Source organism: Eutrigla gurnardus (assembly GCF_963514095.1).
Source record: "Eutrigla gurnardus genome assembly, chromosome: 11".
Classification (NCBI taxonomy): domain Eukaryota; kingdom Metazoa; phylum Chordata; class Actinopteri; order Perciformes; family Triglidae; genus Eutrigla; species Eutrigla gurnardus.
In genome coordinates, this window is record NC_139925.1 from 4,753,922 (window position 1) to 4,775,758 (window position 21,837).

The 21,837-nt window shown below is 44.2% G+C and overlaps 3 protein-coding genes across 5 annotated transcripts in view; all 3 read right to left on the reverse strand.

Annotated features, from left to right (window-relative positions):
• Positions 1-4,117, reverse strand: LOC311020698 (hyaluronan-binding protein 2-like; the record flags this gene model as incomplete). The annotated part of the gene is made up of 13 exons (XM_084020907.1): positions 1-351; positions 453-598; positions 995-1,129; positions 1,302-1,444; positions 1,517-2,024; positions 2,116-2,213; positions 2,300-2,471; positions 2,844-2,954; positions 3,027-3,143; positions 3,241-3,351; positions 3,554-3,646; positions 3,744-3,897; positions 4,058-4,117. The coding sequence occupies 13 exons, from the start codon at positions 4,115-4,117 to the stop codon at positions 184-186; spliced, it is 2,016 nt and encodes a 671-aa protein (XP_083877033.1). The 3' UTR covers positions 1-183.
• Positions 4,118-5,911: 1,794 nt separating this feature from the next.
• On the reverse strand, positions 5,912-8,327 carry LOC311020893 (zinc-binding protein A33-like). The gene is made up of 5 exons (XM_084021155.1): positions 7,812-8,327; positions 7,490-7,723; positions 7,373-7,419; positions 6,571-6,713; positions 5,912-6,488 (listed from the first exon to the last, which is right to left on the reverse strand). The coding sequence occupies exons 2-5, from the start codon at positions 7,673-7,675 to the stop codon at positions 5,917-5,919; spliced, it is 948 nt and encodes a 315-aa protein (XP_083877281.1). The 5' UTR covers positions 7,676-7,723; positions 7,812-8,327; the 3' UTR covers positions 5,912-5,916.
• A 1,395-nt stretch (positions 8,328-9,722) lies between these two features.
• ablim1a (actin binding LIM protein 1a) overlaps positions 9,723-21,837 on the reverse strand; it is a 29,760-nt gene continuing 17,645 nt past the window's right edge. Inside the window, exons 5-25 of one of the 3 annotated variants that reach the window (XM_084020835.1) lie at positions 21,386-21,512; positions 21,214-21,307; positions 20,010-20,097; positions 19,138-19,202; positions 18,780-18,824; positions 18,137-18,214; positions 17,828-17,986; positions 17,623-17,667; positions 17,325-17,360; positions 17,076-17,205; positions 16,501-16,620; positions 15,748-15,852; positions 15,313-15,360; positions 14,428-14,619; positions 13,705-13,790; positions 13,437-13,560; positions 13,282-13,343; positions 12,755-12,815; positions 12,514-12,521; positions 10,942-11,022; positions 9,723-10,649 (exon numbers count right to left, since the gene is read on the reverse strand). In XM_084020835.1, the coding sequence (XP_083876961.1) occupies positions 10,536-10,649; positions 10,942-11,022; positions 12,514-12,521; positions 12,755-12,815; positions 13,282-13,343; positions 13,437-13,560; positions 13,705-13,790; positions 14,428-14,619; positions 15,313-15,360; positions 15,748-15,852; positions 16,501-16,620; positions 17,076-17,205; positions 17,325-17,360; positions 17,623-17,667; positions 17,828-17,986; positions 18,137-18,214; positions 18,780-18,824; positions 19,138-19,202; positions 20,010-20,097; positions 21,214-21,307; positions 21,386-21,512 (1,868 nt within the window). In that variant the 3' untranslated portion in view covers positions 9,723-10,535. Of the gene's footprint in view, positions 10,650-10,941; positions 11,023-11,927; positions 12,003-12,513; positions 12,522-12,754; positions 12,816-13,281; positions 13,344-13,436; positions 13,561-13,704; positions 13,791-14,427; positions 14,620-15,312; positions 15,361-15,747; positions 15,853-16,500; positions 16,621-17,075; positions 17,206-17,324; positions 17,361-17,622; positions 17,668-17,827; positions 17,987-18,136; positions 18,215-18,779; positions 18,825-19,137; positions 19,203-20,009; positions 20,098-21,213; positions 21,308-21,385; positions 21,513-21,837 lie in introns of those variants that run through there. The other 2 variants (XR_014597917.1, XR_014597918.1) reach the window with 2 other exon arrangements.

Genomic DNA, 21,837 nt, shown 5'->3' on the forward strand with positions numbered 1-21,837 from the left:
TTTTTCGGCTTTTTTTATTTAACACAAACAATTAAACAACAATGCACATTTTCTAATATTTTTTTTAATTAAGTAGCATTGCAATTTTAAGTTAAAGTTGTAGATCCCAGAAAAAAAAAACCCACCCACAATCGTACAAAAACCCCAAAAACTGAATCACGATGCGTGACACGTGATGCTGACTTATGGAGTTGCTGCTTGAATCTTGGACCTGATCCAGTCCAGATAGTGAGTGACCCGCGTGTAGACCCCAGGCTTGTTCTTCTTCCCACATTGGTCTCCCCAACTCACCAGACCATAAATAACACTGGTCTGGTTCTGCTGACAGGTCAGCGGTCCTCCGGAGTCGCCCTGAAACGAGAGCACACGGCTGACCACCAAGCAAAGGCACGGCGTCTTCACAGCCTGTTAGTCACCATTTAAATGATAGCATGTTAGCTTAGCTTTCTCACCTGGCAGGAGTCCACCCCGCCCCGCAGGTAGCCGGCACAGAACATGGTGTTATCCAGAGAGTTGCCGTAAACGTTTGACTCAGAGCACATCTCCTGGTTGATCAGCAGCACGTTGGCCTGCAGCAGGTGGCTGGATCCATGAACGGCTACAGAGAAGAGGAGTGACTCATTCATTCATGTGCAACAATGATCCTGTGCAGTATCAACATTTACATACTGTTATTATATTTGTTCTGTTCTTCTTGTTGTTGCCCGTCGTTGGACTAATAAAGGATTATTAAAGGTTGAGTAGGTGATTCTATTCAGAAACACTTTCTATAATATTAATTGAAATCCTCGTATCATACTGATAACAATGAATACATTAAACACATTTAAAAAAAAAAAAGGTAATCTGTGGCCGTGGCAGGACTGTAAAACCCCCGTCCAATCAAAAAATTGGATGGCGATGCGTTTAAAGTCAAAGTCTCTGTGGTTTTTCCAAATTTCCTACTCTGCCTTTCAGGGTCGACCTCCAAACAGAATGATAATCGTGGCCTTACAGTCCTCTGTGGCTCCCCATCCAGAAATGGTACACTCCATCCCATCAGGCAGCTGGGCGTCAGGCAGACAGGCTGTCTTCACAAACTGGGACTCGTTGGCACAATGTCCCTCGGTGCCCTGCAGCCGCAACAAGGCTTTGGAAACGACACAACAAATTGAAAATTAAATGAAAAGTACTCATTAATTCTGTTATTTTTTAGAGTTTACTTCATGGATTGTCAACACTGTACATCTCCTCCTTGGTCTGGTTTAGATATTAAATTCTAATATTGTTTTATTTTATATGAAATAAGAGACGTGGATTACCTATGTCGTTGTAAACGGCCCAACGGGTCTCTCTGTAGTTCTCGTGTACGATAGCCTCTGTAACCTTTAAGGATTGCTCCGAGGGTTCCTCCATCGCCAGCGACTGAGCTCCCACAACCACCTGCATGTCCTTCGTTGGGTCCCTGTGCAAAATCATCACCCGGTTCAGTCGATATTAGACCAATGTATGTTTTTTGTTTTATAGTTGCACTTACATGCAGTGTCCAGCTGTCAGCACCCAGCAGCTCTCGATGAGAACTCCTCCACACGTGTGACTGAAGGGCTGGAGGGAGTTCTTCGGCCTCACCTGCAGGGACACCTGCCACGGCACGCTGCCGGGGGGGACCTTCAGACCCCCGAAGATCCGGCTGTTGGAAGTTTTTGGCTCAGCTTTCCCACATGTGGTGAACTGTTCTAGTGGAGCTGGGGTGGTCTCAGCAGGGGCGGCGGTGGTCTCGGCAGGGGCGGCGGTGGTCTCGGCAGGGGTGGCGGTGGTCTCGACAGGGGTGGCGGTGGTCTCGACAGGGGTGGCGGTGGTCTTGACAGGGCCGGCGGTGGTCTTGACAGGGATGGCGGTGGTGGTGATGGTGGTGATGGTGGGAGCCTGGCTAGGCTTCTCGGGCGTTGGGGGTCTGGTTGTCGTGGTTACAGGTGTTGTCGGTTGGGGCTCAGGAGAAGTGGCATGGGGAGCAGTGGGAGGGACGACATCAGTTGGCGCCACACCTGAAAACACACACACACACACAGAGACAGGAAGATAACAGAAAGCTAACAACCGTTTGTTTTGTGTTGCCTCATACGAACAAAGTCTGACCTGTCGGTTCAGGACACTCTGTGACATCACAGTAGTCCCACGACAACTTGCGTCCTTTTCTGTAGAAACACCAGGGCATCGTGTCTCCGTCGGGGTTCCTGTGTGACACGGAGGGAGAGAGACGGCGTGAGCGTCCCATCTGAAGAAGTCCTCCACTATTCCAACTTATCCCTGTTCTCCTGACCTGCAGAAGTTGTGACGGCCGAGTCCGTCCTTGTCCTCGAAGGAGTTGAAGGGATCCGCTCCGTTCTCCAGGATGAAGTGGGAGTTCCAGTAGAGGCATTCATGGCCGTCGTCCGTCTCGCTCACGTTGCCGCGGTACGACTCCCCGTCATCCACATAGCAGTCGTTTGGGCCTGAGAAACGCAGTTCAGGTCAGTATGTAGAGTCAAGATACAAGATGAGTATTGTCCCACACACAGTAGCAATGAACTTCTTATTTCCCTTCACACAGTGACCTCAAATACAAAATATGATTGTAAAGAATAAAAATATAAACTAAAAACAAAAAGTATGCATGTGTAAACATGTACAAAAGAAGAAGACATATTATTCAAAGTGAAGTTTTAGCAGCAATTTGTGTATAAATATGCATTGAGCATGGTGCAAATGTGCAAATATACAGTTCACAGAGTGAACAACATCAGATGGCTTGTGTGGATAGTGACTGTTCTCTGAGATGATCCAGGTCCTGTACTGAGATCATGTAGGGTGTATAGTGTAGTTACCAACGTGGCAGAAACGCCCTCTGAACCCCTCAGGGCACTTGCAGTCGAAGTCACGGCCGTCCTGGATGCACTCGCCGCCGTTCCTGCACGGGTTGGGCTCACACAGCGCCACTTTGGAGAAGAAAACAGTTAAAGGGGTGAAAGCTTAAACTTGAGAACTGAAGAGGAAGAAGGCCTCCTCACTGTGTCTGCAGTGCGGAGGCTGGAAGGGCTCCTTGCATTTGCACTCGTAGTGCGGGGGAGTGGACGTCAGCACGCATTCACCACGTCCACACCTGCCCTTCTTACAGTGTTTGCGACCTGAGATGATGACACAATAGTTATAACTCATACAGTAGTGCATTCATGACTAGTCTAAAACACAACAGCATGGTGAAAACATGTTTTTTTTCCAAACCTCTCTGGCATTTCCTTCCCTTGAAAGGTTTGGGACAATCGCATTCGAATTTCCTCTTTCCTTTCTCCTCACACGAGCCGTTGTTTTTGCAAGGGTTGGGGTTGCACTGGCCTGAGGGATGAAATCAGATTTTTATTTTTTTTACAGAGTATAGAGCAGAGATCCCACATTATTTGATCCCAAACGTTTTTTCTTCCAAAAATGTAAATTTGTCCAAAAATACACTTTAATATGAATACAACATATATGAAGCAAATATAACTTTTCCTGCATATTACGACCTCTGGTATAGAGTGACTCATCTCGCACTCACCTTCTGGCTCTTGTAGTTTAAAAAGCCACTCTAATGGCTCTTCATCATCGTCATCTTCATCATCGTCGCTCTCCAGGATCCCAAAGTGTTCGTCTGAAACAACCATTTTTTCCCCTTATTGTTGCATTTACTGACTTCCTGTCACTCTCAATCTGTCAAATTAAGTCTAAAAACAAAGAGAAGCTCTTACCTGCAGTTATTTCATCCACCAATAGTTTGCCGTGTTTATACAGGGGTCCCTGGCCATGCGAGTGATGATTATGTCTGTTCTTAAAACGTTTCAGCTGAAACAGTTTGACAACATCAGAAGAATCGTAATAATAATAAAATATGATGTGCAGTTGCTTCGTAGAATTATGTTGATGTTCATGAAAAAACAATAAAATAAAAGTGTGCCTTCTCAGACATTGACTGGTTGTAATTGGGAGCCAATACGAATGGAGTATACATAATACTATCAGAATAGAGTTTACATAATACTATCAGACTATAGTGAAAACATACCTCAGCAGGTCCGAGCAGCACCGCCAAGAAGAGGCAGAGGAAGAGGAGCTTCAGCTTCATGATGGCAGCGGCTCAGAAGACATCCAGGAGAGTATATAAGCGAGAGAGTCTGGCAGATCACTCCTCACAGTGAGTACACTAACCTTTGGTTCTGTGGGAGTACCGTCCCCTGCTGCTGACTCACTTTTATTGATTTGAACCGAGCCCCCGGGTTCTCGTTTTTCCGAGTAATGACAGTTGATGTGAGTGAACCTTGAAATGGACAAATAAAAAATGGTGAAAAAAACGAATCAAGATCGAGGTCTCCATCACCCTTTGAAAGAGTTTTCTTAATGAAATTAATTGGAATTAATTTGTATGGAATTGGATGATCGTGTCCTCAGATGACACAAAAGCTCAGAGAGCATATTTGCAAAAGCCAATTGTTTGTTTGAATATAGACTTTGGATCCATTTCAGGATCCATTTGTGTGTGTTTTTTTTCACAAAAATAATGTTTTTTACTCAAAAATGTAACATCAATATGCATCAAACACTGTTTTCATGGTGCTTCTTCTTAGTTTAATGAACACTGAGACACACTTCTTCTAATATTCCTGTACATTCATCTCAATTTTCAATACACATATGCATAAGTATGAAAGAAGTGTGCGGCGTTCTCCTTTAACATCATTTCCTGTGGACATTTTTAATAATATTGTGCTCGTATGTCATCTGAAATACAATTCTGTCGTTTCAAAAAGGAGCGATTCGGCACCATTTTCTAATAAGACACCCTTTATAAGGGGTTTATTAGCTGTGGCCAAACTTAATTTATTAAGGGAATTAAGAATTTTATAGATTATGTTCATCCTCCTCCGGCATGACACTTGATTTATCTTTTCAGTCAAATTAACTGAATATTATGAATTCATAAGGAAAGACTCGTTGGACCATTTCCCTCCGTGGGAACAGAGAATCTGGTCCAAAACATATTTATTAAAAGCCTTATACCATTTTCAATGTCAGCTAGATTTAAAAAATGTTTTTTTCTAACTCTAATGTCTAACATATTATTACTAAAAAATAAAGGAGACACTTTGAATGACCCAGAGTGAAGTAGCTCCAATATTAGAATAGCATGATTTGCATTGCAAATGATTGCAATAAAACTTTACACAGACATTCATGGTCCCCAGAAGATGAATCTCCCAAACTTTAGAGATCCAATTACTTTTTTCTTGTTGAGCCACCATGATGTTTTTAGAAATATAGAAATAACTATGGATTTTCATTAAATTTCTTAAAGCTATTAGCAGCTCCAACCAGTTACTTTTCAACTCAAACTTTATTTATAAAGCACGTTTGAAACAACCAATGACTTCTACTGTCTTTGGTGATCCTCTGACTTTTCCTCACCTCCACAGGGTGAATGTTTTATCCTGTGGGACAAATCTCAACATCTATAGGGTTGGCACCAAAGTTCGTACAGACATTCACGGTCCCCAGAGGACGAATCCTGTTTGACGGCAGCACCACCTTAAGTCTATCATTTCTGGTTTTAAGTGAAACTGTCTCAACATCTACTGGATGTGGTTATATTGTGGGACAGACATTCATGTAATTTATCACCAAATACCCAAATAAGTACATCTCATCTACTTCAGCTGCACTAATGAGCAAATTAGCAAACATTAAAGGCTAACATCAGCATGTTAGCGTTCCCATGAGCATGTTAGCATGCTGGTGTTAGCCTTTAGCTCAAAGCACCATTGTGTGTGTGTGTAGCCTCACATAGCTGCTAAACCTGTATAGCAATAGTTGCATTATTAGAAAGTGGTGCCTTAGCAAGGAACTGCTTTTTCCCCGTGGAGCCCCTGATCAGAGATCACCGCTAGGTGACGTAGCGTCACAGATCACAATGGGCTTAGCGTTGGCCCCATTGTGGTCATGGCCGGGACACAGGGCCAGGTGGAGGCGGTCCGAGAAGGTTCCCGCACAGAACGAGAACAGCGGCGCCATGTTGTCCGCCTCGAGGAACGTCACAAATCCGGCGGGGAAACTACACAAAACGCCGATCCGACCGAAGCGCTTGGTGAAGGGCAGCTGGCGGGGCACGCCCCCGTGCCAGGCGGTGTACTCCCCGTCGAAGAGCTCCACGCACCAGGACTCGTGCCCCCGGCCCAGCCAGCAGTCCTCCGTGGTGCCCTTGCGGGGGATGTTGGGGTGGGTGACGCCCAGTTCCCAGTACGTCTTCCCAGTCACGTCCAACTCCCAGTAATGGCGACCGAAGCTGAACGCTTGCACGCTGATGACGTTGAGGGTGGTGTCGAAGCGTCCGGGGAGGTCGGGGAGCTGCTGCCAGGTGTCCACGTAGGTGGCGCTGTCGCCTCGGGGGGAGATGATCAGCTTCGGGTGGGCCGTCTCCGGGTCCAGACGCGCCTCGCTGGAATCTGGAGAAACCACATTTAAACAACTTTCATACATAAAAAAAGTGAGGAAGTGATGTAACGTTGTGGTAAATAATGAACTTACAGCTCCTGGTGAGTTTCCTGATGATGGGGGTCTGAGAGCCGATGAGCAGAAGCATGTTGCTGGCGAGGTGGAGGATCTGGTCGGCTTTAACTTCGTCCAGGGTCACGCTGCTCGGGTCGGTCCTGCTCAGCAGATCCATCACTCTGGAGGAGGCAGACCATGAGTAAACCACCTTTACTATATACTAGGGGTGAGTATTGGCAAGAACCTCACCATACGATACGTATCACGATACTTTGGTCACGATACGATACGTATCACGATACTTTGGTCACGATATGATACGTATCATGATACTTTGGTCACGATATGATACATATCACGATACTTTGGTCACGATATGATACATATCATGATACTTTGGTCATGATACGATACATATCACGATACTTTGGTCACGATACGTATCACGATACTTTGGTCACGATATGATACATATCACAATACTTTGGTCATGATACGATACATATCACAATATTGCGATATAAATGAAGATGAAAACACAAGTACCTGTATATGTACATCAGATGATATTGATCAGAGGACAAATTGAGTCAAAACTATTTCATTCAAAACAGCCTCTCCATTTTATTAATTCCCATGAAATTCACTGGAATAAACATTGAAAATAAAATGAATTAATTAATGAATCTTCTTTAAAAAAAAAAAAAAATCGATCTTTGGAGTTAAAAAATTGATGTATTGGGCGGCAAAGTATCGCGATATATTGCCGTATCGATATTTTTACCCACCCCTACTATATATATACTATATATTAAGTATTATTATTTTGATTCCATACCTGTCCTCTGTCTCCGTGTCTTGCTGCTCGGAGCACGAAAAGAAAGACTGAAGAAAAGCAGAAAAAATGTTTAGTTCCACTAGATAAATGACATCATATTGCTTTAAGTTGAATCACCATTGTGTCGGGCTCTGTGTCGTTGTGGTCCGTTGCCACGGTGATTATGGCCAGCTCCTGCTCTATCTGCTGGATCAGAGAGCAGCTCCCTTCCATCATCCCATCCAGGGCCGAGACGGCGGCCCGCTCCTCGATCTCCAGGTGAGACAAGGTGAGCCTCAGGTCCTGGTCCAGGACCGCCTGCATCTCCTGATATTTCCGTATGATGCTCTCCCTGATCGCTGAGGACTTTTTCTGAGTCGGGCAAAGGCATCCATCAGTTTATCCAATGCTTCAGATCACAGTTTTGTTAATTAAATTTTCCACAGAACACACGACTCACTGCGATGTCTGATTGCCTCGCAGCCAGTTTTTTCAGTCTGTGTTTCACTGCTTCCCTTTGCCTCTTTAGACTCTCTTGGTGCTTTTCTAATGTCTCCTATAGGAAATAGTTGCACATAGATTCAGCCCAACTCAACTCCAGGCAGACAGATTGTCTGCAGCTGCAGAAGCAGTTTACTGTGAGACTCTTCGACTGTTTATTCGTGTCTTTTCTGCATTTTTGATAAACACATTTTCAGTAACAGCAGCAGTGAAGGATTTGCTGCTTCCTAATCAAGCTGAGAATGATGCCCCATTGTCAGTTCCTCCAGGAGGGAACACTATGATCCACAATCACCCACATTTGTGCCACAATAATTCCTCCTGGAGCTGAATGAGGCCACACTGCAGCTCTCACAAGCATTCACCCTACAAGTGATGCCTTTCATACCTAAATATCATATATATGTGCGTTTCCCCTCCTGCACTATGCATTGCTTTATGCTTCATATCACCATAGACAATTTTCCAAAGCACACTATTCTCCTACATTGTTCAAGTCCTTCCTCCACCAATGAATACATTTTGTTTGTGCTCAGTTTGACAGTAGAAGGCTGTTTTGACACGGAGGAACGTTTCGGATGGTTAATATTTTGTGAAAAAATGAGTTTGGAAGCCAACCCGATTTACATTAATGTAACATGTAAACCTCCAGTGCACAAACATGCACAGAGAATGATCTTTTTCAGTGAATAATCTAGTAGTTTAACAATGCTAATTCATAGATTCTGTATTTGTTTGTGTGTCAGACAAAGATTACCATCCAGGGAGCCACTATTCAGTTAATTTCAGTATGAAAATGAACTTTGACTATATTTGATATTGCTGTTATATTGCCACTGTGGTGAGTTGCGTTTTGCAATAATGTTCAGATGAGCTGCTCTGATATCTGACATTTAATAAGAGAGAAGAAAGAGGAGAAATTGAATTTAGTTGCTGTAGCTGCCTTAGTCTCAAATATCTTTCCTTCCTAAACACAAATGAATGCATTCATCTGAGGAAGTGTTCAAATAATCATTGGAACTGCATTTATACGCAAAACTAACGAAACAGAATGCCAGCGGCGCATTACGTTTCTCAAGCAGGATTTAAATATTTGCAAAAAGAGTTTTTAAAGCAACAATCTCGAAGATTCTCATTCAAATAAATGTCTGTTTAGTCACCGAATGAGGTAACACAATGATGTGAAATCAAAACAAACGAAATGTTTTGTGGTGAGCGAGATCGAGTAACACACCTGCAGTTACCACTTATCACCACAGGTGTCACCAAAGAGCGAAAAACAGAGATCTTTGAAATTGTGACTTTAAACCTCACCGATATGACAAGTAAGAACACAAAGTGGAAAAACTGCAGTATGCTTTGGAAAATGGTGTTGAAAATTTGCTTTTAAGGCAAATTCGGTAATGAAGTTTCATTGTTAGCATTTCTACGAGAATGACGACTAAACATTTACTATGTGGCTGCAAATGTCCGTATCAGAATAAATGGGATTACACAGTTTGTGTAGAAAGTCGATAGTATCCGCTGTCCCATAAGGTCCTCAAACGACCTCTCACCTCCGGTGAAAGGTCACCGAGGTCGTGTGTTTGTTAGTGAAATGCAAAGAAGAATAAAACAGAGAACAGAAAAGAGGCGGGTGGTACCTTTGGTAGAGCTGAGGATCATATGGTTCATGGTGATTTAAAGCTTTATTGGCTTAAGATTTCAATACAACAAATGGCAGTGTGGGTTTTTCATTTATAAAACAGTATACTTCCAAATACAGTTGCTTCTTACATTAGGTTGATTTTGTCTATTTGTTGGTTACTGGACGTCGGAATACGGCACTAAAATATATTTGTACTTCCAATACATGTAAAGGGAAAGTGTGTGGCCATGTTTATGAGAGCCTGAGAAGAGAGACATTTTCTTTTTCTTTTTTTTGGCCGGGTCAGATGGATGTTTGTGCGTGTGTGCAGGAGCCAGGAGGGGGGAGGAGACCGGCGGCGTGATGCTCGGATGATGCGTTTCCATGGAGATCCGGTAAAACAGTTGATGGGTCAGCTGACTGCTTTCCCAGCGGCTTTTTATTTTTTATTTTACAATTTTATTCAAAGACTCACTGAGCCGATTCTTGCAAACTTTGGACCAAAAACTTGTTTTAGCCCAAGAGAAGGAAGAAAAAAAAAGAAAAAAGCTGACACATGTTCAAGCTACGAGCGTGGACATTTTTGCGTTAAATGGCGCCATGAGGTTCTACTGTACTTACAAAGTTCCACAGGAATCAACAGCAAACAAATAAGTAGGAAGAAACAAGCAAGAAAAGAAAAAAAAAAAAGGTAAGCAGTTCCACTCGTAGCAAAAGCAAGAAGTAAAACAAGCGGCGTCAAAAAAAATAACATGACTCTTAATTATCATTCATTCTTTGTCATTTTTGAACATTGGAAGAGATTCTCGTTGCTTGTTTATTTCCTGTGACTTCCTGAGTCTATCTGGACAAATCATTCAGCTCACAGTCTCAGGAAGCATCGGAGCAAAAAAAAAAGAAAAAAGTGTCCATTCAATGGCTTCATTGATTTTGCCAGGATAAAAAAAACAACTGAAAAAAAGGAAATGAACCAAAACATCTAGATTACAGTTGCCGTGTGCTATCTGAATGAATGTACAGTGTGTGTGTGTGTGTGTGTGTGTGTGTGTGTGAGTGCTAGAAGAGCTTGGCCTTCTTTTTCATGTCGTTGCGTTTCCACAGGGGAAGCCTGTCAAACTCCTGGATCTCCATTCCAAAGATGTCAAAGAACGTTTCGGGTGCTAAGTGGCGCTAGAATTGAGAACAAAGGTGGAGAAAAACAAAGGAGGGAAGAGGGGAGGAAGGAGGGAGGAGGGAGGGAGGGAGGGAGGGAGGGAGGGAGTGTTCGTGATTAGCACCAAAAGCCACAGAAAAAGGGTCACTGCAAAAATGACAAGAAGCAATGGATACTGCACATTCCTTTGCTACAATTGCGTTTTTTTTTTTATTGTTTTTTTTTTTTTTTTTGTGTAACGTGTTAATTTACACAAAGCAGAGAAATTCCAGTATCAATTTGCGGACAGGTCAGGTGGAAATCTGATACCTCCAGTCTGGTTCTGTCCACATCCCTGGGCAGTTTAGCTCTCCCTCTACTGGTTATCATGAGCATTTCATAGGGATACACCTTCGGAGAGAGACACTCGTCAGTGAAACAGGTCAAAGCCTACAAGCTGGAGAGTAAAGCTTAAAAAAAATATGATTTTTTTTTTTACAATTTTTGTATATTTAACGTGACAGAGGGAACACTGGGTGGGAGAACGGGTGTGTGACTGGGAGTGAGAGTAATTTTAGGGGTTGTTGGGGGGGTGCAGGGTGCTATAACGGTGCACACTGGTGTTAAACGTGCAATAGATTAGGTAAGGGCAAAAAACATGAAAACAGAGTAGGGGCTTTTTTATTTTTAGAGTAATTTAATGCAAACTAAAAAAAGACCAGTAATGTAGGCCAAGTGAGTCCACATGGGGAATGATTGTCCTGGAAAACGGAGCTTCACAAAATATCTAATCCCCTCTGTGCAAGAAACGACACAGCTGTTAATTTAGCTGAAATGCTCAATAATAAGCAACTAGAAGTTCCAACTCATATCCACATGGATAAAATGTACAATCTCTTATATACCACGCAGTATATATATCGATATGAGTTGATTCGGAATGACAAACCGACAGGCGGCTTGGATTCTCCACTGTATGCTTGCATACAGTATCCAGCCACTTTAAAGTCAAACAGCTGTGTGCAGATGAGCATGGAGAAGCCAGCATGCTAAAGCGTGACTCCTGAAGCAGCATGCTAAACCATCAGGAACCCGATGAAGTCTTTCACCTCCAGTAAACATAAATAAACCTACTTCCCTATTTCTTCCACCAATGTTTCCGAAGGTAATTATACAATTTCGTCCTCTTTTTTATTTTTTATTCTTCTCTACATTAACTGCAAAATGTGTCCTCGTTTTACGTGTTTAAATAATGTAGAAATGTCCAAACATATATTTCAGTGTTGTCATCGGTGCAAAAAGAAGAAGATACTTGCTTTTGGTTCCAACATATTAGGCATAGATACTCCCCTGTCCATCCTTGCAAGTGCTGCACGGCCATCCTTAATGTGCTAAAGAATAGAACATACACAAATGTAATATAGTGGAAGGGGGGGGAGGGGGGGTTCTGCAGGGTTAATGGCATGAATAATGTCCACTGGTGACTGTGGCCGCTGGATGGAGCAAGTAGCTGGGACACCGCTCGGCTTCTTAATTGGTATTTGGAGAGATGGGCTCTGTCTCTGTAGTTTTTCATTTAAAATGTGGCATTTAGCTTGAGTCATGACATTGGTACACAGAAACAAGACACGAGGCGATGATTGTACATTGCGTGTTTTTCGTTAACGGCACACACACACACCGGTTCATCACCACGCTGCATGCCCCTGTAGTTGACTTTTTTAAAAAATCCAACAGTGATGCAAGCGTGTAGCGGGGAGTGGGCGGTGTGCATTCAGGGGCCAAGTGCCTCTCTCTCTCTCTCTCTCTCTCTCTCTCTCAGCAAACCCACGAGCAAGCAAATATAAATGATGCAAGGTGAGGAAGCATGCCATGTGAGAAGAAGCAGATGAGAAGACATACCTGAAACTCTGCAGGACAACATGGGACAGAAAATGAGACTCACAGTTAATGGTTTCGCTGTCATTATCGCCCTGCAACACTGTTGTCCCTGACGACACGCTGCTGTGTGTGTGTGTGTGTGTGTGTGTGTGTGTGTGTGTGTGTGTGTGTGTGTGTGAATCATGACGCAAATATTTACAAAAGCATCTGTAAATACTGATGCTGAATAGCTCTGGTGACATTTGGCGACGGCAGCTCTCACCTCGGCCTCCTCCACACATGTCGCCATAGCTGTTGTACTGGGTGAAGTCCGTCGACTGGGGCTGCGGGGGAAACAGTAACATTGTAACATGTTTTGTTGCTGATTTGGGACCAGAATAAGTAAAACATGTATATATTATATGTTTATAATTAGTGTTTCTGGCACTGATGACGAGATATAACACATTTAACATGTCATTTCTTCAGAAAAACACTTACTTTTATCCATTTTCATGTGAATATACAGAACTGTGTGTTATTTATAACATATAAACCCATTATTTTTATTTTTTAATTAATTTATTATTTGTTGTTCTAACTGTCGCTGCTGCTTAGTGTGACCTGTGTAACTTAGACTTTTTTTAGTCTTTTTCTTGGCTTCTAACCTCCTCCTGCACAGTGTGTTTTTTAATCACTATTGTTTTTAAATACTGTGTGAAATTAAGACAACATAAACATAATTTTATGCATTTTGGTGATTTCAAATTGTCATTTATCTGGAAATCTCTAGCGTGAGCGAGCTCTCACCCGATGCAACCCGTTCCTCCCGTAGCCGGGCAGAGAGTTCGTTTTGGTCGGAGAAGTCGGATCTGAAACAGAAAATAATGTTCAAATTTATATTTATATTTTAAAAAAATAAATAAAAAAGGTGTTGACCCAAAGGAATATTTACACAAACGGACCTGCATCACAGTTGGTCTGTTTGGAGTCGTATCGTTGGGCCGAGAGGCTTCGGGCGTGACGCTCCCTGATCTGCTCTTTTTCCATCTCCTCCTTCAGAATGAGCTTCCCCAAACCAGACTGGATCTACACACACACACACACACACACACACACACACACACACACACACACACACACACACACGAAAAAACCCGTCAAGGATACAAAGCTTTCGTCTCAGGCACACGGCAGCCAAAGACACAGGAGGTTAAAGGTCATCTCACTGACCTTGCTGAGATGTTCCTCGTGGAGCTGCTTCTTTTTCAAGGCCTCTTCCTCCTCCTCTTCTCTGGACCGTCTCCTCCCTTCCGAACCTATGGGAGCCCCAAGAGTTACATATAAGGCGTGTAAAGACACACACGTGTGTTCTACGTGTTTTAACAAACGCATGAAATGCTCCACAGGTAGGAGTTTAGAGGAAGACAGCAAAAAAAAAGAGGATGTGGCTGCTTCATCTGGCTGTAGAGCGGTGAGGAAGACGAGGATGGGCGGGAGGACACAAATGTGAGACAGAGTTGACGAGACAGACAGACAGGGAGGAGGGGGGGGGGGGTTCTTATTGGAGCATTAGTCTCCACTGACATGACATGATGTTCACGCGACATCGTTGGATGTAAGACAGACGAACAGAAGTGGGTTTGAAGTCCGTCTCAGTTATCTCTGTCCAAGGCATTTGTGGTACGGTCGTGTAAAATAAAATAAAAATAAAAAATGATGCCACCTCAAGCAGGAAAAATAATATATGGCAGCAACGGAAACCAAACAGCTTTTTTTCTGCTTAAGCAAAAACGTAAGAAGGTGAATTCTGTGAGGCCTGAATAGAAGTGAAGCGGGGATGCAGGAGAACCAAGGAGGAGCTAGGTGGCGGTGGCGGTGGCGGTGGCGGTGAGGTGTCTCTCAGACCGCTAGATGGCGAGCAGTGGGAGCATGCCCATCACGAGCCTACTGTACCTAACGCGACCAGAGAGCAGGGCCAACGGTTGCCCCCCTCGCTCCGCGAGCCGTCGTCCGGGGAGGGAGCGTGGGCGGCGGGGAAGGTGGCGGACCTGATGATGTCATCAGCGGACTGGCCTTGACGTGCTATGGCATCTGTATCTAGGTTGGTAACCATGGGAACTGATCTATAAGTGTCTGGGTCACAGTCTGGACCACAGGAAAACATTTATTTTTATTTTGTTTTTTTATTTGCACCAATCTGAGCCGTCAGACTTAAAAGGGAGGGGGGGGGGGGGGGGGGGGGCATTTAAATCATGTGACGTGTACAATGCAAGGACATGTCGTTCCTAACAAGTCACGGAATATTTACCTGAAATATAATCTTATTTATTCATATTTTATATTTTTATTTTCATTTATTTTTTATCATTTATTAATTAGTTAATTTATTTTCAAAAGTCGTGTTTGCACTGAGACTAAGAACTGAATTACTGGTAACGAGTACATGACATCACCTACATCACTCATCACAGATAAGCAGTTCAATCAGTTTTTATCACAAAAGTAAAACATGAATAAACATATTTTAGCTCACAAGGAGACGTTGCTATGGAGCCATTCAGTTTGCCTTTAACACAAATGACTCTCGGATATTGAAGTGTCGTTATCCTGTATCTATGACATCACTAGTGTGACTTGTTAAGAGACACGGTGCCGTGTGTAAAACAGGCTACAGGTTGGAGACAGACTTCAAACACTGAGGGTGACTCCACGCTTGGATGAATACACACATTTGGGCTGATTCACAGAAACATACCCAGTAAAGCCCAGTGGGATAAAAACCTAGAGAACACTCAGATAACAGAACACACAGGCTGAACGGGAGGAGGAGGAAGGTACCGTGTTGTTTGTAGATGGGGGGTTTTCTGTAGATGTTGCTCCCCTGATCTGAAAACAGTCACATACAGACAGAAAAGACATTTACGGAGGATACAGTGTTTTTATGGTTTACACGAAAAGAAAGGAAAAGTACAGTAAACACCTCAACACAAGCAAAGACGCACGCATGGGGATTTACACAGAATCTCACTATGTTCCTGTGATATGAAAGAAGAGGGGGAAAGCAAAAGCTGATCCCAAATGGAGTTTAATGGGATAGATAGATAGATAGATAGATAGATAGATAGATAGATAGATAGATAGATAGATAGATAGATAGATAGATAGATAGACAGACAGACAGACAGACAGACAGACAGACAGACAGACAGACAGACAGACAGATTGATTGATTGATTAGGGACGAGCAGTGACAGGGTGCGCTCCAGCTCCTACCTGGGAGGTGGAAATGTTTAGGGGTCAGAGAGAGAGGCGGGGTGACTGGCCGGCTGTCGGGCCTGAGCGGGAGGGGGGAGCTCCGGCCACTCGGCGGGTCGGTGCCTCCAGTGAGAAGAACCAAGAACAGAACGTAAGCAGGGAGACTAAAGGGGGGAACCACAGTCCGAACGGTGCTGGAGTCCTCTTTGGGAAAGGGAGACAATCTGGTGGCTTGTTGGTTAGATGCAGTTCATGGAGCTGTCTGAGTGCACGATGAAGATATAAAAGCGGCGTAAACTAGCAGAGATTGAGGAAATGAGCTGTGAGTCATGAGCTATAATGTCTGCAGATCTGTTATATAGCATGAATTAAGTTTTAAACTCCCAGCATGCAAAGTTATATCACAAAACCTTCCTTTTTAGCTCAGCCTTCCGGCTTACTGGAGTCTGGAGACTCATTCTGGCACCAAAATAAACTAATCCATCATCCAACATTCTGTCAGTTTGGATATTGGATCAGCAGTATCTCTCAAGTGCATGCAAAGCGGCAAAAACACAAACACAAAGAGGCTGTCAGCGACTGGGCCGTGATCGTCAGAGGTGAAGGAGTGCATGCTGGTTAGTGAGGAATCAATGCCACGGCTGCATGGGGGTTTGGACCGGTCGGGATGAGAAATGACGCTGGATGGGGGGGGGGGGGCATGTTCCAGGTGACGGATGGAGATGTGGCCTTTTGGGGGGGCGGCAGCGAGGAGTGGAGTGGGGCCCTTACCTTGGCTATGGGGGAGGAAGTGGTGTCTGAAAGGGGAGGTGGGGCGGGAGTCATTATTTCTGGAGCCCACACTGTTACTGCACAAGGAGGAGCAGAGCTTCTGCATGCCTGTCAGAGCCTCTGCAGGGAGGGAGGGGGAGGGACGGTGGGGGACAAACACCCACCAGGACCAGGCAGCAGAAGTGGACGGTGTTGGGGGGGGAGGGGGGGGGGGGGAGAAGGTGAGACAGTGAGGGACAAAAGAAAAGGGAAGATATACAGGAAAAAGAGGAAATAATAGACACCCAAAGTGAGAGGTAAGGAGTATTCAGGATCTTTAAAATCAAACGTTTTATAATGGAAAGGAAAGCAAACTCGGGAGAAAACATGTTGTTAAAGGTGTATAAAATCAACTTAAAGTTTTTATTCTGCAAAAAGGATGGATTTCCATCACGTCAGATCAAAAAATCAGTAACATAACTCAGACTTCCCCTTTAAGGTGGGAAACGGATCAGAAAGAGGGAAGTCAGGGAGTTTTTTAACTGTTGTCCACCTGACCACCTTAAACACACACACACACACACACAAACACTCACCTGGCCTGTGAAAGTGCTGCGGTGACCGTGACAGGGTGGGGGTGTAACCATGGCGATTATAGACTGGTGATCCTATGGAGCCCTGACTGGTGGACCTTTGGAGGATGCGTTCCCTCCTGTCGAAGGAGCCCTGACACACACACACACACACACACACACACACACACACACACACACAGTTATTAGTGTGTGCTGGGATTAATGAGATTGCATAGAAAAGACTGAATTTGACAAAAACGTTATGCTCACCTCACCAGGTGGCGTTGGCGACATGTTTCTTGAGGACTAGAAGAATCAAACGAGTGTGAGTAATAAAGTTGTAAAAAAAACAAAAAACAAGCCAGTTATTTAACATTCACATGGAGTTAAAAGAGCCCCGTCAGCATATCATAATGTACGACACACCTGGGTGTTAAAAATAAAGAGAACAGACTGATCTGCTGATCTGCCACATTATCACGTACACCATCTCCCTTTCAAAATAACAGCACAACTCTGTTCTCTGTGCATCGTTGATCATCATCAGCACCCAGGTGACGTATCTCACCTTGTCATCGGGCAACGGGGAGCGCTCCCTCCTGGCAGTGTGGAGCTGCAACGGACACAGAAAGTCAGTACGGCACACGGGTCTTTGAACGCAACACGATAAAATACTTTTTTGAGGAAATTTGAGAAATAATAGAGGATCATTTGTGCATGAAGACGTCATGCATGCATGCAGGAAGAGATGCATGCGCTGGGTTTGCGTTTACCTCTCCCACACTCTCGCCTCTCTCCTCTCTCTCGTCCAGCGAGGTGGTGTACAGCGGCTCGTACGTAATGAGATCGGGACGCTCAATGTCATAAATGGCTTTGACTTTTGGAATGGCAGCTAGGTCTCGGTAATCAAGGATCTCATTGTCTACTTTTGCCTAGGGGAGACAAATAAAGACAAAAAACATGCACACACACACACACACGGGGGTGAATTCTATTACTGCACAAGGTTCAACTGTCACAAGAGGCTGAATATCCAACTAGAAAGACAAAATCACAACAAATCTGGACATATTTGAACTTACATAGATCGTGTGACCCGGTGAGCCAGGAATGCTTGAACCAGGTCTGGAACAAATGCTCTCGGATGACGACCTCGTAGGCTGCGAGGAGAGAAAACACACAAGTGGCCTGTCAGGCAGTCAGTCTCCCATGATCCACAGCACATCACCATGGTTACCACCTCCCCAAAACACTCCAACATTAGTGGCGTTTACTGTGTGAGCGATGATAGAGGACTGTATTGTACGTTTTCGTTAATAACATGAGGTACTGACATGTCATTTCATGATTTGGGGGGTCATTCATTTGCAAATCTGCAAAGTGAATGAGTGCTTTTAGCGCCGTGTGATCTCATGTTCTTAAGAACCTCATGCCTGTTTGTGTGAAATGAACGGTTTGGATGGCAGCAGCGTTACTAAATGAGCGTTTCAGGTAAATGGGGGAGAAACTGTGTCTGCTCCTCCAAATGTGCACATATCTCTGTCTCATGCACCTTCGATATGAGTGGACAAGGACTGAATGGCTCCATATGACACAGAGAGAGAGAGGGCGCACTGCAGGCTGCCTCCAGCAGATGGCAGCATACAGTGCATCGTGTCCTATGTATAAGGTTACATGGTGGAACACAGGATGATGCCATCTCATAGCCAATAGCGAATACAGTACCTGCCTTTCTGTTTTTTGGAGGAATAAGAGGGACGGAGGCAACAGCTGTGGAGGAAGGGAGAGGAGGGGGAGGGGGGTGGGGGGGGGTCACAGGACATCACACAGGGGTTTGTGCCTCTCCAGCCCGACTCACAGTTCACACACATCCAGGCCCAACATGTTGCACGTGGACACATATTCATAGACGCACACATAGCGACGCCTCAAATTATGTCAACGGCAGATAATATTCAACAGGAGCGGGGACAGTCCATGCAGAATCCCTCCGCTTCTATCCTATCCTATCCAGAAATAGTCGTGAGACTTGAACAGAAAAGTTGCGTTCAGTCTGAGAATAAAGTCATGAAAAAGCTCCTACCCGCTCCCTGTGTCTCTCCTCTGTCCGGGTGGTGTTCTTGCAGCCGGGATGCCACACTGTCGATCCTGAGGAGAGAGACGGAGGGGAAATACATTCAAGAGCAACATATGGAGATAAAGAATATTCACATTTTTTTGCATATATTATATCACGTTCTCAACAACTCGTAGACCTTCACCCAGCATCAAACAGTGGGAAACAACACAAGGACCACATGCTGCTACAGCTAATTAAAACAGAGTCAAATTAATTGCATCATTAATTCAAAAGAAATTCAAAAGAAATGCTTATTGTCCTTCTAAGCTCCTACCCCCATATTATTATATTATATGGGATATATATATATTTTTTAGATAATACATCTTTGATGGTGACTTGACTCCAGCGTGGCAGCAGAACCAGAAGGTCATGGGTTCAAGTCTCTTTCTCTCTGGTTGTTGCAGCCTGTTCCTCGATCATAAAGGTTTCAAGGTTTTACGACGGAGATGCTGCATTTTAAACACACTTGGTGCTGAGCTTGTGCAGGAAGGAAACCGTGAGTGAATATCTTTAGATGGAATTGCATTCGTCATCTCGTTAGACGTCTGAGACGTTTATAGAAGCGGCATTAAAGCTGTTCTGTCGGCTCGTGTTGGCCGGATAATCACACAGTACACCGTGTCAGCAGCTCAGCATATAAATAGACATATTATCACCAATCAGACTATATATAGAGCATCCATCCATATGCTTGTTGTTCTAATTAAAGTCAAATACGTCATTTAGGGGTTTCTATTATACACCAAAGCCAAACTCAAACTACAGACGGGAATGCAACTCTTCAGTCTTCTACCAAACGAGGAGTAATGGTGATAACTCAGAGTCCGCCTCACCTTGCAGATACATCTCTTCTCCTTCCGTGAACATCTGATTGCACCGGCTGCATCTCGCACAGCTGGGGTGGTAGTGCTTGTCTCCCGCCTGCAAAACACACATAGCTGTATAACGGCTCTGACTTCCTTCAAAACAGCTGTTGGCGAACATGTTGCCCTGAGACTGGTCTGCAGGTTTCACCTCAATAAGGACAACGTTTTCCTCTTCATGACAACCTGCATAAAGCAATCAAATAAAAACTAACTCTATTTGCATGCAGGGAGCGCCATTATAAGGCCTATGTGACTTTGATAGGAAGGGAGGTGAGGAAATGTCACCTGCTGCATAACAACCCTCATATAACATGTTCAGCTTTGCAAATGGCCACTCAGAGATACGGAGGCCACTGACTAACATTTGCATTATTATCTTCCAGAGGAGCTACAGCGCCTCCCACCCGATCCTCTTCCTCTTCCTCACTGTGAAACAAAACATCTCTCAGGGATAATAATGGTACTTATGCTATACGTGCATTCCATTAAATACTCCCTCGGCTTTTAACAGCTGCATTAATTACCCCCTCGCATCCACACACATTCCCAGCATGCACAGTGTCTGGCTTCGGCCCCACTGATCCACCGGCTGCAGCTCAGGGGTCGAGATGCCGAGGCCCTTCCTATTGTCATAAAGGCCGAGCCTGAGTGCTGGATTATTGTGAGCCCCGGCTGGCTAGCAGCGACGTTTTCATACCATTAAACGACAACATAACTCCCAGTCTGATTGGATCAGCGTCAGCAGAACAGACAAGGCCAGACCGGCGAACAGGAAGGTGTTGGTAGCTTGTTACAAGTTTCATAACAGCCACGTGATGCACTGTATTAACAACGCTGAATATGTAATATTTATATAATTTGTGGCATACAGCCTTGTGTGCAACCAAGCGTTTTCTGAGAGACCTAGAAATCTGCTAAGAATTAATCTTTTAGTTCAATGTCGAGTCTATTTGGCTCCGTGACGGGGAGATTACACCGGAGATTATAAAAACGACATTTCACAATTCCACCGTCCTCCCTCCGTCTTAAAGAGGAGCAGAACTCACAACCAACTCTCTGTAAATCCACATTAAGGTGGAACTTCAGGTCCACTTCCCTAACTGTGTCCTTAAATAAACATATGAAATCCAAGTGCAGCACAGAGAGCCTGTGTGTGTGTGTTGCGTCTTACCTCCAGCACCTTCCCTGTGATGAACTGATGACACGCCTCACACTGAACTCCAAAATGGATCTGGTAGTCCTTCTCACAGTAGGGGGCGCCGTCCCTGAGAGGAGACAGGGAGTCGTGAGGCCCGAGTTTGACCGAAGCAGCCTGTAATTACGGTGGAAGGGAAGCCGCTTACTTGCTGATGTACTCGCCGGTCAGCACTTTGCTGCAGGCCTTACACTTGAAGCAGCCCAGATGCCACTGTTTGTCCAGCGCCAGGAGAGCCTGTCCGTTCTTAATGTCTCGACCACATCCTGCACAATCTGTGGGAACAGGAGAAGCACTGGTTCAACTTCTGTACTCGAGTTAAAGTGGAAAAGGACAGGGAGGTTTCTACTGGCTGTTTTAAAATATATAGTATATAATAATCCCCCTCAAATGCATTAAAACAAGCCTGTTTTGAAGCTGTCAGGAGTAGAAAGTACAGATATTTGTTTTAAAATGTATGTAAAGGTAAAAAATTGGGAAAAAGAGATATTCAAGTCAAGTACAGATACCTGAAAATTCTACTTATAATAAAGTATTTGTACTCAAGATAATATAAGCGGGCGGTAAAGAAATTAGAGCAAATTAATGCTCAAGTGAAGG

Bases quoted from the DNA above. Each gene is read 5' to 3' on its own strand.
- LOC311020893 (XM_084021155.1), bottom strand. From the start codon at position 7,675: ATGCAGGCGGTCCTGGACCAGGACCTGAGGCTCACCTTGTCTCACCTG. The intron at 7,420-7,489 runs GTGATTCAACTT...GCTTTTCTTCAG, and splicing joins ACACAGAGCCCGACACAATG to TCTTTCTTTTCGTGCTCCGA. The intron at 6,714-7,372 runs GTATGGAATCAA...TGCCTCCTCCAG, and splicing joins GACACGGAGACAGAGGACAG to AGTGATGGATCTGCTGAGCA.